This window comes from Coenobita brevimanus, chromosome 99 (genome assembly GCF_032717465.1).
Source record: "Coenobita brevimanus isolate Jiangsu-jjx chromosome 99, ASM3271746v2, whole genome shotgun sequence".
Taxonomy (NCBI): domain Eukaryota; kingdom Metazoa; phylum Arthropoda; class Malacostraca; order Decapoda; family Coenobitidae; genus Coenobita; species Coenobita brevimanus.
Genome location: NC_137052.1, coordinates 17,948,528 through 17,962,631, shown reverse-complemented (window position 1 = coordinate 17,962,631; position 14,104 = coordinate 17,948,528). Strand labels below are relative to the sequence as shown.

General features: G+C 39.8%; 1 protein-coding gene across 1 annotated transcript in view; it reads right to left on the bottom strand.

Moving 5' to 3' along the window:
• Positions 1 to 8,076: 8,076 nt before the first annotated feature.
• LOC145414446 (uncharacterized) overlaps positions 8,077 to 14,104 on the bottom strand; it is a 59,172-nt gene continuing 53,144 nt past the window's right edge. Inside the window, exons 20-22 of the mRNA XM_080284002.1 lie at positions 13,781 to 13,896; positions 11,565 to 12,308; positions 8,077 to 8,191 (exon numbers count right to left, since the gene is read on the bottom strand). Of these exons, the coding sequence (XP_080140128.1) occupies positions 8,077 to 8,191; positions 11,565 to 12,308; positions 13,781 to 13,896 (975 nt within the window). The remainder of the gene's footprint in view (positions 8,192 to 11,564; positions 12,309 to 13,780; positions 13,897 to 14,104) is intronic.

Below are 14,104 nucleotides of genomic sequence, written 5' to 3'. Positions count from 1 at the left end.
AATTTATACAACACGTTTTTCTGTCACAAGTTACATAATATGGCTGTCTTCATTTCACAACGCTGCACAATAAATCAAAGATGTCCTCATTAGAAGCAGTAATAATACGTCTTATTTACAGACACAGGGCCATGAATTTTAAAACAACACATTCTTATAATTTTCCCTCACACCGTAAGAGGAAATCATAGGTTATTTTGCAGCGACACACAGTGGGGAAAAAAGATACAGTTCACTCTGCTACTGATGTCATTTTCACACACACATCAATAATATATCTTCTCTACCAGCGCAGTCACGTGGCATTATTTCACACATTCTCTTTATTCCATTATTTTACACAACACGCTTCTTATTTTACCGTCACAGTTTAAGCAAAAAGTTGTTCGTGACGACTGCAGTGGTGCCCAATGTGAATCACGCCACCAGCGATGGCGTCTTCACTCGCAACAACAGTATATTAAAATTGCAAACACAGAGCCACGTTTTGGGAGGCACAGTTCATATTTCTCACTTTCCCTCAAGACCTTAAGCGAAAATTATTAGTATCTATTTTGCAGCGATGCAGAGGGGAGTAGATACAAGGCACACAGTCCCCCCTGTCATTTTCACAGTAATAATATGTCTACGTTGCATGGGACAGAGCCGCGTGGCATGATGTAAAACGTGTATATATTTTTTCTTTATTTTTCTCCCACACTTCAGCGAAACTCCTTTTTTTTTTTTTTTTTACGATGCAGAGGGGAGAAGCAGATACGAGTCACAGCCACCGATGTAATCTTCCAATCATAATAACAGTAATTTTACGTATGGAAAAACAGTCACGTACTTATATTCCCCGCGCACCATGTATCCTATTTTCCTCTCGCACTTTAAGCAGATATTGTTAATCTCTTTACAACGATACGCCAAGAGGGGAAATAGATACTGTACAAGGCAGGACAAGCGTGTACTCTGGCACTGTTGGTCTGTTCGCGTTAGCCCAGAGATGCCCAATCCAAATTCTCATATGTCGCTAAGCGTCCTCTAAAAAACCGCTAGATACGTCGCTAAACACAAAAACGCTCCATAAAATCACAAGAAAGCGTGCCTAAACCTAGAGAAAATTGCAAAAAAATGCCAGGTATCCCTAAAATATTGGCAGTTTCTTGTCGCTTAACGATAAATACTGTTGCTAAGTGGAAGTGAATATCCGTAAGTCTAGCGAAAAAATTGCTAACTTGGCAACTTTGATTCACTCGGCAGCTGGTTAAGCAATGAACCTGTTGCCAGGACGTTGATTTTCCGACCATAAACTGTTCTTTATTGACCCTAATTTTACACAGCATATTCTTTCAAGGTTCCAGTGGCGATGATACTTATTTTTTCCGTGTGTTGGAGGTAAATTGACAATCCACAAATCTACCAAGACGCTAATTCAAGTGTAGTTGCCAAATGTAGGAGCGTTACGTAAAAGAAGGGGAGGTTTTGCCTAGCGGAATGTCACACTTCAAGTTTGACGTGTGCAAATGTAATCCAGTGAGAAGAGAGTACGAATATGAAATGGTAACGACGTGAAATTATGCGTAAGATGTTTGTAAGAAAACATGTGGTAAATCGTGGAGGCAATACTTAATGATGATGGAGTGTGTGTTAAGGTGCAGTGAACCAGGAGAGGTGCCACGCGGGTAGGGGCCTATGTTGGGATTCTCTTAGCAACTTATTATCAACTTCTTTCGTAAGTTTGATTCTCTCTCTCTCTCTCTCTCTCTCTCTCTCTCTCTCTTTGTCAAGGAATGTTGAAGAAAGGAACGTGCTAATACCTCCCAGCAAATAATAAACCTTAAGAGGAAAATTGTAGGTTTACGTTGTGTGTGTGTGTGTGTGTGAGAGAGAGAGAGAGAGAGAGAGAAGCACTGATATGACTGGATGGCTTCACTGCCTGGTTATACAAACATCACTCACCTGCTTCCTTATCTCATGAAAGGAGGATGGTGGACTGCAGGAGGTGACAACTTCAGCCTGCAGTCCACTGGGTTCACATTCACACGAACCTGAGTACCGTACTACTACTACTACTACTACACAATGACGATGTAGTAGTGCATGTCTGTAATGTGAGGGAGGGTTGTGTGCTGGTGGGGTGAGACCAACTTCTGCGTCTGGCTGTACGGTATCTAGCAACATATATTTAACAGCTTGTAGGAGCGCCACCACCACCACTCCTTTGTACCCTGGCTCAGCCCTCACACTAACCTGTCCATCTCTGTTTACTTGTATCTCTTTGTGTCTGTCCTCACCTGTCTCCTCCTCCTCCTGTTTTTTTCCAGTCTGGCTGTATCCTTATTTATCTGTCTGTCTGTCTATTTATTTGTGCGTCTGTCTGTTTCTGTCTGTCCATCTGCATTTGTCTGTCTGTGTCTGCCTCTCAGTCTAGATCTATCCATATATCTGTATTCATCCATCACTGTCTGTCAATCCATCTGTCTGCATATGTTTATGTGTCTGTGTCTGTCTGTCTCTCTGTCCATCTCTTTTTTATGTTTGTTTAGCTGTCTGTCCATATATCTGTCTCAGTCATCTATCTGTCTATATGTCTGTCTATCCATCTATTTATATATCTGTCTGTCGTCGGTCTTTCTGTCATTATATTGCTTGCTTTCACTTTAACTCTCAGTCATTCTGTACGTTTGGCACTCTGTCTAGCCATCTTTGTCTATCAGTCTGTCTAGCCATCTGTCTGTCTATCAGTGTCTATCTGTTTAGCCATCTCAGTCTGTCTATCTATCGGTCTGTCTGTCTATCTACCTGTCTGTGTTCAATCAGTCCACAGCCCTTGTTTTATACTCGTTTAAAGTTCTTTCCTTTGCACAATGCATCCCATGTTTCTAGAATACCCGGTAGTAAGGAACATTATTGATAGTGATGCTGGGTGTTTATTTATTTATTATTATGGTGCGTTTTCTTTATTCATTAATTTTTATTCTTTATTTACCATTCAGTACAAGCCTCGATACCCTGGGGAACGTCGCTAAAGGCCAAACTGAAAGGATAAAGGAGAGCAAAGGGTACAGTGACTCATTCATGAGGTAGAAATGATCATATTTAGTATAGTTACAGACACACTAAGGAAACACACTACTACACAAAAAAGCAAACAAACAGCAGAAAAACATCCAGGTAAACACGCGTCCTCATTACAATAGAAAAAACATCCAGGTAAACACTCTATATCATTATGGAAAAAAACATCCAGGTAAACACACTTCATCATTACAACAGAAAAACACCAGGTAAACACGCATTATTACAGCAGAAGAACGTCCAGGTAAACACGCGTAATTACAGCAGAAAAACACCAGGTAAACACGCTTCATTACAGCAGAAAAACATCCAGGTAAACACGCCTCACCATCACAGCAGAAAAAATCCAGATAAACGCGCTTCAGCAGAAAAACATCCAGGTAAACACGCTACATTACAGGAGAAAAACATCCAGGTAAACGCTTCATTACAGCAAAAAAACATCCAGGTAAACACGCTTCACCATTATAGTTAGGGTGAGGGCTTGTGCGTTTTCTCTGTTGAAATCTGGGCTCTGATTTTCTTCTTTATTTTAAGGCGTAAACCTGCCTGAGTTAACACGGGGATTTTATAACTTCTCCAGGTCAGTTTTCATTGAACATATAGTACTATCATTCATACTAGCATCAGTTCGTGACCCCCTGACAGCTAGTACTTAAATCCTAACATGAGTAAATAAAAAAAAATGTGTATATATACGTATAGCCAGACGCCGTAATAACCAACTTGATTTTGGTTCCTCCCTTCAAGAAAGACCTAAATTTGTCGATATATCAGTATAAAACGAGGTTGTTATGAAGGATAGTGGAGTCAGATGTGGAATTACAGGCTGTTCTTTGTGATTTAGCCAAGTTATGTGAAAAATATCTTGCACGGGCTTAAGGAATGGAAGTCAGTACTATACATATGATAAGAAGGAAGTTATTTAGGTAGCTGACATACAAACTTTGACTACGAGTAAAACCAACACTCCTATTTCATAAACTCGATCATTCAGTACCGCGTTTAATGTTTGGATATACCAGTGTAGTGTAAATAAAACTGGCTTGACGCTTAGATGGAGTTAAGAGGTACCGTATATGAGGGAGAGGGGAGTGAGTTGGGGGAAGGGAAGTCAAATGGTGGGTGACAGCGACTTGGAGGCGTTTTGTTTGCGGCCACCCTTTGCGGGATTAGGGCGTCGGACTATAGATAGATAGATGATGCTTAGAAATAGTGCTTATCAACCAATGGAGGGTCATAACACAATAAATTTTTGGTAAGGCATAATCTTCTCCTTGAATAGGACACGCAGCCATCGAATTGACATCCAGGTCGCCGGTTGAGCTGGTTGGGGGATAGGGAATAGGGATAAAGAAATTGGGTACAAAAGTCAGACCAGCCTGAGAGACATGCAAACAGACGCTCTCTCTCTCTCTCTCTCTCTCTCTCTCTCTCTCTCTCTCTCTCTCTCTCTCGTGAACTGTGCCATGCCTTCCCACTTAAGGCTATTGTATACCGTACAGTACATCAGGGCAGTCCATTGGTACAAGAGTATGGAGTACCTTTGTATTCATCATCGAAATAACCATAATAGGATGCAGACCCAGAAGTAACCATTTTTTAAAGCTTTTATCGATAATAATAATAATGATTAATAATTTATTATTATTTATTTTTTGGTTATTATTATTAATATTAGTAGTAGCAGCAGCAGCAGCACGGTAGTGGTAGTGTTGTTGTTGTTATTATTATTTTTTATTATTATTTTACCTCCCTATATGGTTGCTAACTGTATTTCGTATAGTGGGATGCAGGCTAACCTTAAGTAATAACCACAGGCTTATAGATTATTGTAAAAAAAATCAGAGGTATGCATTCTCTTCCCGATTGAAGGTTTAATAAGCATACGAACACTACTGTCAGGTGGATGGAATTGTGTGGCATTAACAGGGACACATAAACAGAAAGGACACAGCGTAGAGTTAAACAGAGCATAGTGCACAGAGTCTTGTGGTATTAACAGTGATGCGTAGAGACGGCGCAGCAGTGGGTTAAACAGCATAATGAATGGAGTCGTGTGGTACTAAGTGAAATAAGAAGTGGTAGCGAGGCACAGCAAACCCGTCCCCGGCAGTCATTTTAGTACTGACGTATAAACAGAACAGGATATCTAGTCAAAGATGTCACATAATAAATATGGAGTAAATCGTGTGAAAATTTACGATTTTATGCCCATTTGAAATTTTAGGCCCGACCCACCTGACATTGACCCTCCTACCGCTAACTGGGGGGCGGCCCCCTTAATGTAATGAGGCATGTTATAGGATGCTGATTTGAGAGATGCACCTTTAGGCTTTGGTTTCATGTCGATATGATGAATTTGAAAGGGGTTATGGCGAAAAAACTATTTTTACCCCCCCCCCCTTTTTTTTTTTTTTTTTTTTTACATTTTTTTTGGCGTACAGCCTGGGCCTTGGCCCAATTTGGCCCAAAATTTAATCAGGTGATCAGAAAGTCATAGCCCATCATTCCTGTAATTTAGTCAAAATCGCACCTGTAGTTTTCGCGTAAAGTTAACAGACAAACAAGCAAACAAACAGACAAATCGAGTGAAAACAATACTCGTTCCCAAGCCCCTCCGGGCCGGGGACGAGTAATAAATAGAGAAGACGAGGCATAAAGAGAATGAGACGTAGCCGAGTGAAACAAGCCATTAGAGCAGTAAATCACGTGCATTGCTATTATGCCGTCCAATGCACGCTGCCCCGTGATTTACGCAAGCACATACATTACCCGCTTTATTTCCCTTTGTTATTGCCATCCATGAGGCGCCTCGGGGTACAGGGGTTAGGGCGCCCCGGCCGGAGTGTCTGCCCTAACAGCGTGTATGGTTTTGATGTGGAGTTTTAGATGACGTTAATGCCACCAGGGGACGTAGGCTAATCATATACCCTTAAATCTACTGGTCTACCCCAGCACTTCTTCGTGACTAGTAGGCTGGTCATCTACCCGTAAATATACTGGTCTGCCTTAGCACATCTTCGTGACTAGCATCATATTCATTATAGGAAGTAGGCTGGTCTTCTACCTGTTTTCGGCTTTATTTTTAGATTATTATTATTTTTATTATTATTATTATTATTATTATTATTATTAGTAGTAGTAGTAGTAGTAGTAGTAGTTGTAGTAGTAGTAGCAGCAGCAGCGGTAGTAGTAGTAATAGTATTATTATTAGTAGTAATAATAATAATAATAATAATAGTTGCAGTACCGTGGTAGTAGTAGTAGAAATTGCAACCCGAGGCTCATCTGAACGTGAACCCGGTGGACTGCCAGCCAAAGTTTTCCCTCTCCTGCAGTTCATCCTCCTTTTGGGGGCTAGGGAGGGGACTGAGTTGATATAACCAGGCAGGTCCACCACCCAGCCATATCAGTGCCACCACGTGAAGGCGTCCCTCTCAATCACCAGTTAATGAAGGAGAAAAACTGATATAATCCAGTAATACTTTATTCTGAAATCTCCAGGACAAGGATCTGTATGAGACGGAGTGGAGAAAGGCATACTGTACAAGCAAAATAAATATACTATACTCCTTTCACCTTAACTTGGCCAAGATTTTCGTCCATTTACAGTTTATTTCACGTAGCTCAGTGCCCGTAAGAGACAATACTACGGCCGTACATCATTCCCTCTTGGCACTTCTTCGTGACTAGCATCGTATTCTAGTGGTAATCTATATTTACAACTAATTATTCAAGGTGGAGAGATGACAATTTTAGGCCAGGTTAGAGTAAATAGGGTATAGATGCATATTGTAGGCAAGATATGTTTTGCCTAATATTAATTCCCGAAAGCTCCTAGCAGTGAAGTTATCCAAGTTTTAGCTCAACTCGTATTTCAAGCTCCCTAACACCTCTTCCCTAGCGATTTATTTTTGCTTATTACACCTTGCCGTCCTCTTCTGTATTACTTATTCTAATATCACCATACTCTACATAAGTACCGTAGAACACGATATTAGCCAACTGCATCCAAAAATAAATCTGTTAGGAAAAGTTGTTAGGGAGCTTCTTCCTAATAAGTACCGTACAAACCGATATTAGCCGTGTCTGAAAATGAATTGGTAAGGAGAAGGTGTTAGGGAGCTTTTAATAACATCGCCAAGCAACGAAGTAAATCGGTTAGGAGAAGGTGTTAGGGAGCATTTAATAACATCACCAAGCAACAAAGTAAATCGTTAAGGAGGAGGTGTCAGGGAGATTTTAATAACATCGCCAAGCAACGAAGTAAATCGTTAAGGAGAAGGTGTTAAGGAGCATTGAATGACATCACCAAGCAACGAAGTAAATCGGTAAGGAGAAGGTGATTGGGAGCATTTAATAACATCACCAAGCAACAAAGTAAATCGGTAAGGAGAAGGTGTTAAGGAGCATTTAATAACATCATCAGGCAACAGAATAAATCGGTAAGGAGAAGGTGTTAAGGAGCATTTAATAACATCACCAGGCAGACAGCAAAATGGTATACTTATATAAACCACACTTGTTATATACTCTGCGATATACTAAAAGACAGATACACCAACTATACCAGAGGACAAGTATACCAGCTCTATAATTATACCAGAGGACTAATATACCAGCTCTATAATTACACCGGAGGACAAGTATACCAGCTCTATAATTATACCAGAGGGATATACCAGCTCTATAATTACACCAGAGGACAAGTATACCAGCTCTATAATTATACCAGAGGACAGTTATACTAGCTCTATAATTATACCAGAGGACAAGTATACCAGCTTTATAATTATACCAGAGGACAGATATACCAGCTCTATAATTATACCAGAGGACAGATATACCAGTTCTATAATTATACCAGAGGGCATAATACCAGCTCTATAAGTATGTATGTTAGCAAAAATAGCCTTCTGTAATATGGAAGACATGAGTTGCGTTACACCGAAGTGCTAAAAGGCATCGGTTATGGAAGACATTGCGTAACGTGTTAAACCTGAACCCGTGTCAAACCTTCTGAACCTGTGTTGAACCTTCTGAACCTGTGTTAAATCTTCTGAACCTGTGTTGAACCTTCTGAACCTGTGTTAAACCTTCTGAACCTGTGTTGAACCTTGTGAACCTGTGTTGAACCTTGTGAACCTGTGTTAAACCTTCTGAACCCATGTTAAACCTATCTTGTCTAGTAAACTCTATTTTATATCTATTTTATGTAATTAATTCATCAGATTCGTAAATTGAATGTTTGTAATTCCTGATTTGGTTGATTTAACTAACTGCTGAGAGAGAGAGAGAGAGAGAAGGGGGGGGGAGGAATTACAACAGAGCCTATCATACACACGAGGGTCATTTTAAGGCAGCCATTCAAGTTTTCTAAGCCCCAATCTTCCCCTAGAACACGACCCACAACGATCAGTGTTATATCAAGGTGCCTAATTGTGTTACCAGGGACAAGGGGGGAAACAAACTTGTCTTAGAGTCTGACCGTCAGGAAAATGGGTCTCTCGTTCTTCCAGTTGCGCGCTGAAGATTCTAACCACTACGCCACCGTCTCTCTCTCTCTCTCTCTCTTTCCGTGGCATTGGAAGCTTCGTAGCACCATTTCCTGTGCGATTTATTCTGCATATCACACCTTAGCATTTTCTTGTGTTTTATTTTTTGTTTTATTATTGACAGTAAAATCAATAATACACCAGACACCTGTAATGTGGTGTATGGAATTATTATTATTATTATTATTATTATTATTATTATTGTTATCATCATCATTATTATTTGTATATAATATGCCTTCCCGTCACTATACATCCTCCCCCCAAATTGAAATATTGAGGTGTAATGAGCACAATAAATCGCTAAGGGAAATGTGTTAAACCCGAGCCGCTTCGAATACCAACACAAGCTTAAAATGTGCAGTATGAACAGCATGCAGCATTAATACTCACAGGGCCTTTGAGTATAGATATGAGCATCAATTTAGCATAGCGTATAGGATCATTATTATTGGATTTGTTATTCCTATATGTAGCTTTGAATATCGTGGAAATGAATTATAGGAAGATGATAATAAGGCTGTATGGGATTTATTATTAAAACTGAGAATTAGGGATGATCATGCTGGCTGTGAGTTTGATTTGTGGCACGCCTTTATGTTTATGCATATTTATTTACTTTATTCCTTTATTGGTTATTTAATTTAGTTACTTTATTGATTGGTTTATTTTTAATTATTTCTTTATTGGTGTATTTATTTTTATTTACTTCGTTACTCGTGGTTTATTTATTTATTTTATTTACTTATTTCTTGGTCTATTTACGTATTTTTATTTTTTATTTTATTTATATATTTATTTACGTATTGATTGGTTTATTTATTTATTTATTTATAGATGTAATTAGCCTGCATCCCAGGGTACTCTCACCACCGAAGCAAATATGTCACTTCCTTTAAAACCAACTTATCATTTATTTTTATTCTCCAATTTGCTTTAGAAATTATCGACAGATTTGCGTCTTGGGTTCGTATTTCCGTCGGTTAAGGAAGCTCCCTAACACCTCTTCCTGAGCGATTTATTTTTGAATATGGCTGGTTAATATCCTTTTGTACGTTATTTTTGCAATGTGTGGCAGTATTGGAAGGATTTATGCAGCACAGAAAAGGACAGGAAGGTGTAATAAGCAAAATAAATTGCTAACGAAGAAGTGCTTGGGAGCATACGAGGCCTTGGACCCGTATTCACGTCGGTTAAGGAAGCTCCCTAACATCTTTTCCTAAGCTATTTACTTTGCATATTACATCGTACTGTCCATTTCTGTGATATATAAATCCTAGCATTGCATTACTCTGCATAAAAAACGTACAAAAGGACCTCCCTAACACTTTCTTCTAAGCTGTTTATTTTGCTTATTGTACCTTCTTTTTTCTGTGTCATATAAATCTCTCTAACATCGCCATACTCAACTTCAATAACTTACAAAACGTTATTACCCAGCTACGACCAAAAATAAATCGCTGAAGTATAGGTGCTAGGGAGCCTTCTTACCCAACGAGAACTCGGGTCTTGTTCATACCGTAGTGTTCTCAGTTTTAATAATAGGGACCTTAGGATTAATTGACGCCACTTTCAAGCAGCCAGTCTTTCACATAAACCCGTGTTCCGCCAAACCATTTTTCTTTAGTACCCCCTGCTAGCCGGTGACGTCGTTTTTTATTGCTCCTACTATACTCCCTTTCCTCTAACTTGGCCCAGATTTTCGTCCTTTTGCAACATATTTTCCCAAACTTGTCCCAGATTTTCGTCCTTTTGCAGCTTTCTTCCTCAAACTTAGCCCAGATATTCCTTTTGCAACTTATTTATTGCAACTTGGCCCAGATTTCGTCCTTTTGCAACTTCTTAATTCCAACTTGGCCCAGATTTTCGTTCATTTGCAACTTATTAATTCCAACTTGGTCCAGATTTTAGTCCTTTTGCAACTTATTTCCTGTAATTTGGCCCAGATTTTCGCCCTTTTGCAACTTATTAATTCCAACTTAGCCCAGATTTTCGTCCTTTTTGCAACCTATTTCACGTAGCTCAGTGGCAGAAAAAGACAATGCTACGTCTCTGCATCCTTCCCATAACACTTTTTCGTGGCTAGCATCATTTCTAGTGTTCACCTATTGTCACAACTCAGCTGTTAAGTATAGATGGCAATTTTAGGCTAAGTTAGAGTAAGAGGAGTATAGGTCTTATTCAAGTTAGTGGAGATTTTCTAACTTGAGAGGTCAGATTATAGTCTCCCTTAACGTCTTCCTTACTATACTTCATTTACTTTAATCTGGCCTAGATTTTCGTCTTTTTATAGCTAATTCCACGTAAGCTCAGTGACAGAAAAGAACATGGCAACTACTCTACATCCTCTCCTTGGCACTTCTTCGTGATAAGCATTGTAATCTAGCGCTATTCCATTGCTAAAACTCAGCATTCAGTATGGAGAGATGGTAATTTTAGGCCACGTTAGAGTAAAAAGAGTATAGAGATCATGAGTTGAATGTTATCGTATGTTACTTTCAAGAGTTAAATGCAAAATACGTCACCGGGCTGAAGGGGTTACCGTGATATTATTGACACTATATAAAACAAGAAATTAAAGTATTAGACTGATGATTCTACAGTTAAATAATTATCCTTAGGAAGTGTTATATTATATTCTCCACACCCATATTATGAGTATGAGATGGTGGCGTGGCAGCCGTGATTCGCTTCTTATTACTCTGAGGTGAAACGAAATGAGTGACGCTTGCCCTCTTAGTGTGAGCTGCAATTGTGTTTTCTCTGTTAGTATGAGTTGTAATTGTGTTCTCTCTGTTAGTATGAGATGCAGTTGTACCTCTTTCAGTATGAGCATCAGCGGTACTCCCTCTTTCGGTATGAACTGCAGTGACTTCAGTATTTGTGTTTGTGTGTGTCTGTGTGTAGTAGCCTAGGGAATCCACTTCAGACGCTCCCCTTAACAGTTCAGGCTTCTCTAAGTTATCCTCTGCACTGTATTCCCGTCTGCTTCCATCCTCTCCCCTTTTAACATCAGTATTCTCAACCTCTTTTGCCTCCATCAGCATACCAGGTTTCTCTAAGTTGTGTTCTTGTGTTCTTATAAACATATTTGGTTCCCCTAAATTGTCTTCATCATAATCCTGTCTGTTTTCATGCCGTCTGTCTTCTGTATTATGGTGACCTTCACGTTTCCACAAGTAATCAGGTTTTTTGACGTTGGTTCCTGCATTATATATCAGTTTGTTTTCGTCCCGCTTAACAAAGTTGTCCTTTTTACCATATTCCCTTATTTTTTCGTCCCTTTCCCGATTAACTTCAATATCGCGGTTACCTTCATTCTCCCACAAATAGTCTTCGAAATTTGACGTTGATAGTAATGGCGGCGGCGAATCTTCGAAGTTAAATGGTTTCTCATCTTCGAAGTTTGCCGATGACGCCGCCGATCCTTCGAAATTTAATCGCCTCTCAACAGTTTCCTTCACCACCTCTCTCTTCCTTCGTTTGGGCAGAGTGCTGGAGGTCTCGATGCACAGGACCACCAGCTTGTTATCGCATGAGAACTTCCTCTGGCCTAGAAGCTGAAGCCCGCGGAGATCCGAAGCCATCCCGAACACCCCTGCCGAATCGGTGGCCCAGGCTTTGCAGTTGTGGTTGTGCGCTGTGCCTCCGAACCGCGTTGCACCGTGCCACATGAATTTCTCTGGCCTGAAATTGAATACCAGATCAGTAAATGTCTCTTTCTATCCACCTGTTTGTCTGTCTGTCTGCATCTGTATACCTATTTAACCGTCTAACTATTTATCTGTGTGCCTGCCTTCGAACCGCGTTGCACCGTGCCACATCAATTTCTCCTTCATGAAGTTGATTATCAGTATGACAGACCTATTATATGGCTTTGTCTATCTCTGTCTATCTAATCTATCCGTCTATCTATCTGTCTGTTTACCGTGCCTCCAGACCGTGCCACATGAATCCCTCTTCCCTGAAATTGGTTACCAGCTCAGTATGACAGACCTAATTGTGGCTTTCTCTCTGTTTCCGTCTATTTATCTATCTGTGTCTATCTATCTATATTTGTGCCTCGTGCCTGCCTTAATACCGCGTTGCACCATAGCATGTAAATTTTCCGGCCTAAAATTTGGTTGCCAGCTCATTATGACAGTCCTAATATATGGCTGTCTGTCCGTTTGACTCTGTATATCTGTATCTGTCTATCTGTCTGCCCAGCTGTCTGTCTGTCTGTTTGTCCATCTGTCTATCGTAAATCTCTATCCATCTGTGTATTATCTATCTGTATATGTCTATCTGTCTCTCAGTCTATCTATCTACCCATTATTGTATGCCATTTCTCCTTACAATGTAGCACCGTGCCTTGAAATTCTCCGAACAGAAATTTAGGTATATTTTATCTCTAACCATCGAATTGCCGAAACAGGTGGGGGCTAACTATGCTATGGTGACGGTAAATATTCATACCACTTACCATTTAACCCTTGTTCATAGAGACAGCAGATAACAGTGTGTGGAGATAAGAGTATTTTGAGATATCGAGGTGGGTTGCTGAGCTGTGGCACAGTATAGATAGCAGATAAGGTAACAGTATTTGAAGATAACAGTATTGGAGATAAAGTAACAGTATTTGGAGGAAAGATAACAGTATTTGGAGATAAGATAACAGTATTTGGAGATAAGATAACAGTATTTGGAGGTAAGATAACAGTATTTGGAGATAAGATAACAGTATTTGGAGGTAAGATAACAGTATTTGGAGATAAGATAACAGTATTTGGAGGTAAGATAACAGTATTTGGAGGTAAGATAACAGTATTTGGAGGAAAGATAACAGTATTGGAGGAAAGATAACAGTATTTGGAGGTAAGATAACAGTATTTGGAGGTAATATAACAGTATTTGGAGATATATAAGGGAAGAGATAAACTGAAATACTTTGTTTTTAGGTTGTCTGGGTTGATTTTGACGACTGTGTTAGTGGGTTTGTAAGTCTCTCTCTCTCTCTCTCTCTCTCTCTCTCTCTCTCTGTTGTTGTGTGAGTGTGTTATTGTTTTGTGTGTGTGTGTGTGTGTGTTGTTGTTTTTGTGTGTGCGTGTGTTGTTGCTGTTGTTTTGTGTGTGTGTGTGTGTGTGTGTGTGTGTGTGTGTGTGTGTGTGTGTACTTACCAGTGATCGTCTCGTACAACGTCTCGTCCATCGAAGGAGTAAATCTTAGGCGACTCAAGGAATGTCCCTCCCTCGCCAGCCGCCACGTCTGCCCAGGATGTCAGAACCAGGCCACCCTGTACAGTCGCGGAGGAGAAAGATCATAGAGTATTAAAGAGAGAGAGAGAGAGAGAGAGAGAGAGAGAGAGAGAGAGAGAGAGAGAGAGAGAGAGAGATTACATATATTTTGTACCATTTGCGGAGGGAGATCGTATTGTTAAAAAAAAAAAATGGTCTTTATATTTCTTTTTTTACCAGTTGTGAAGAGAGATCATAGAGTATTAA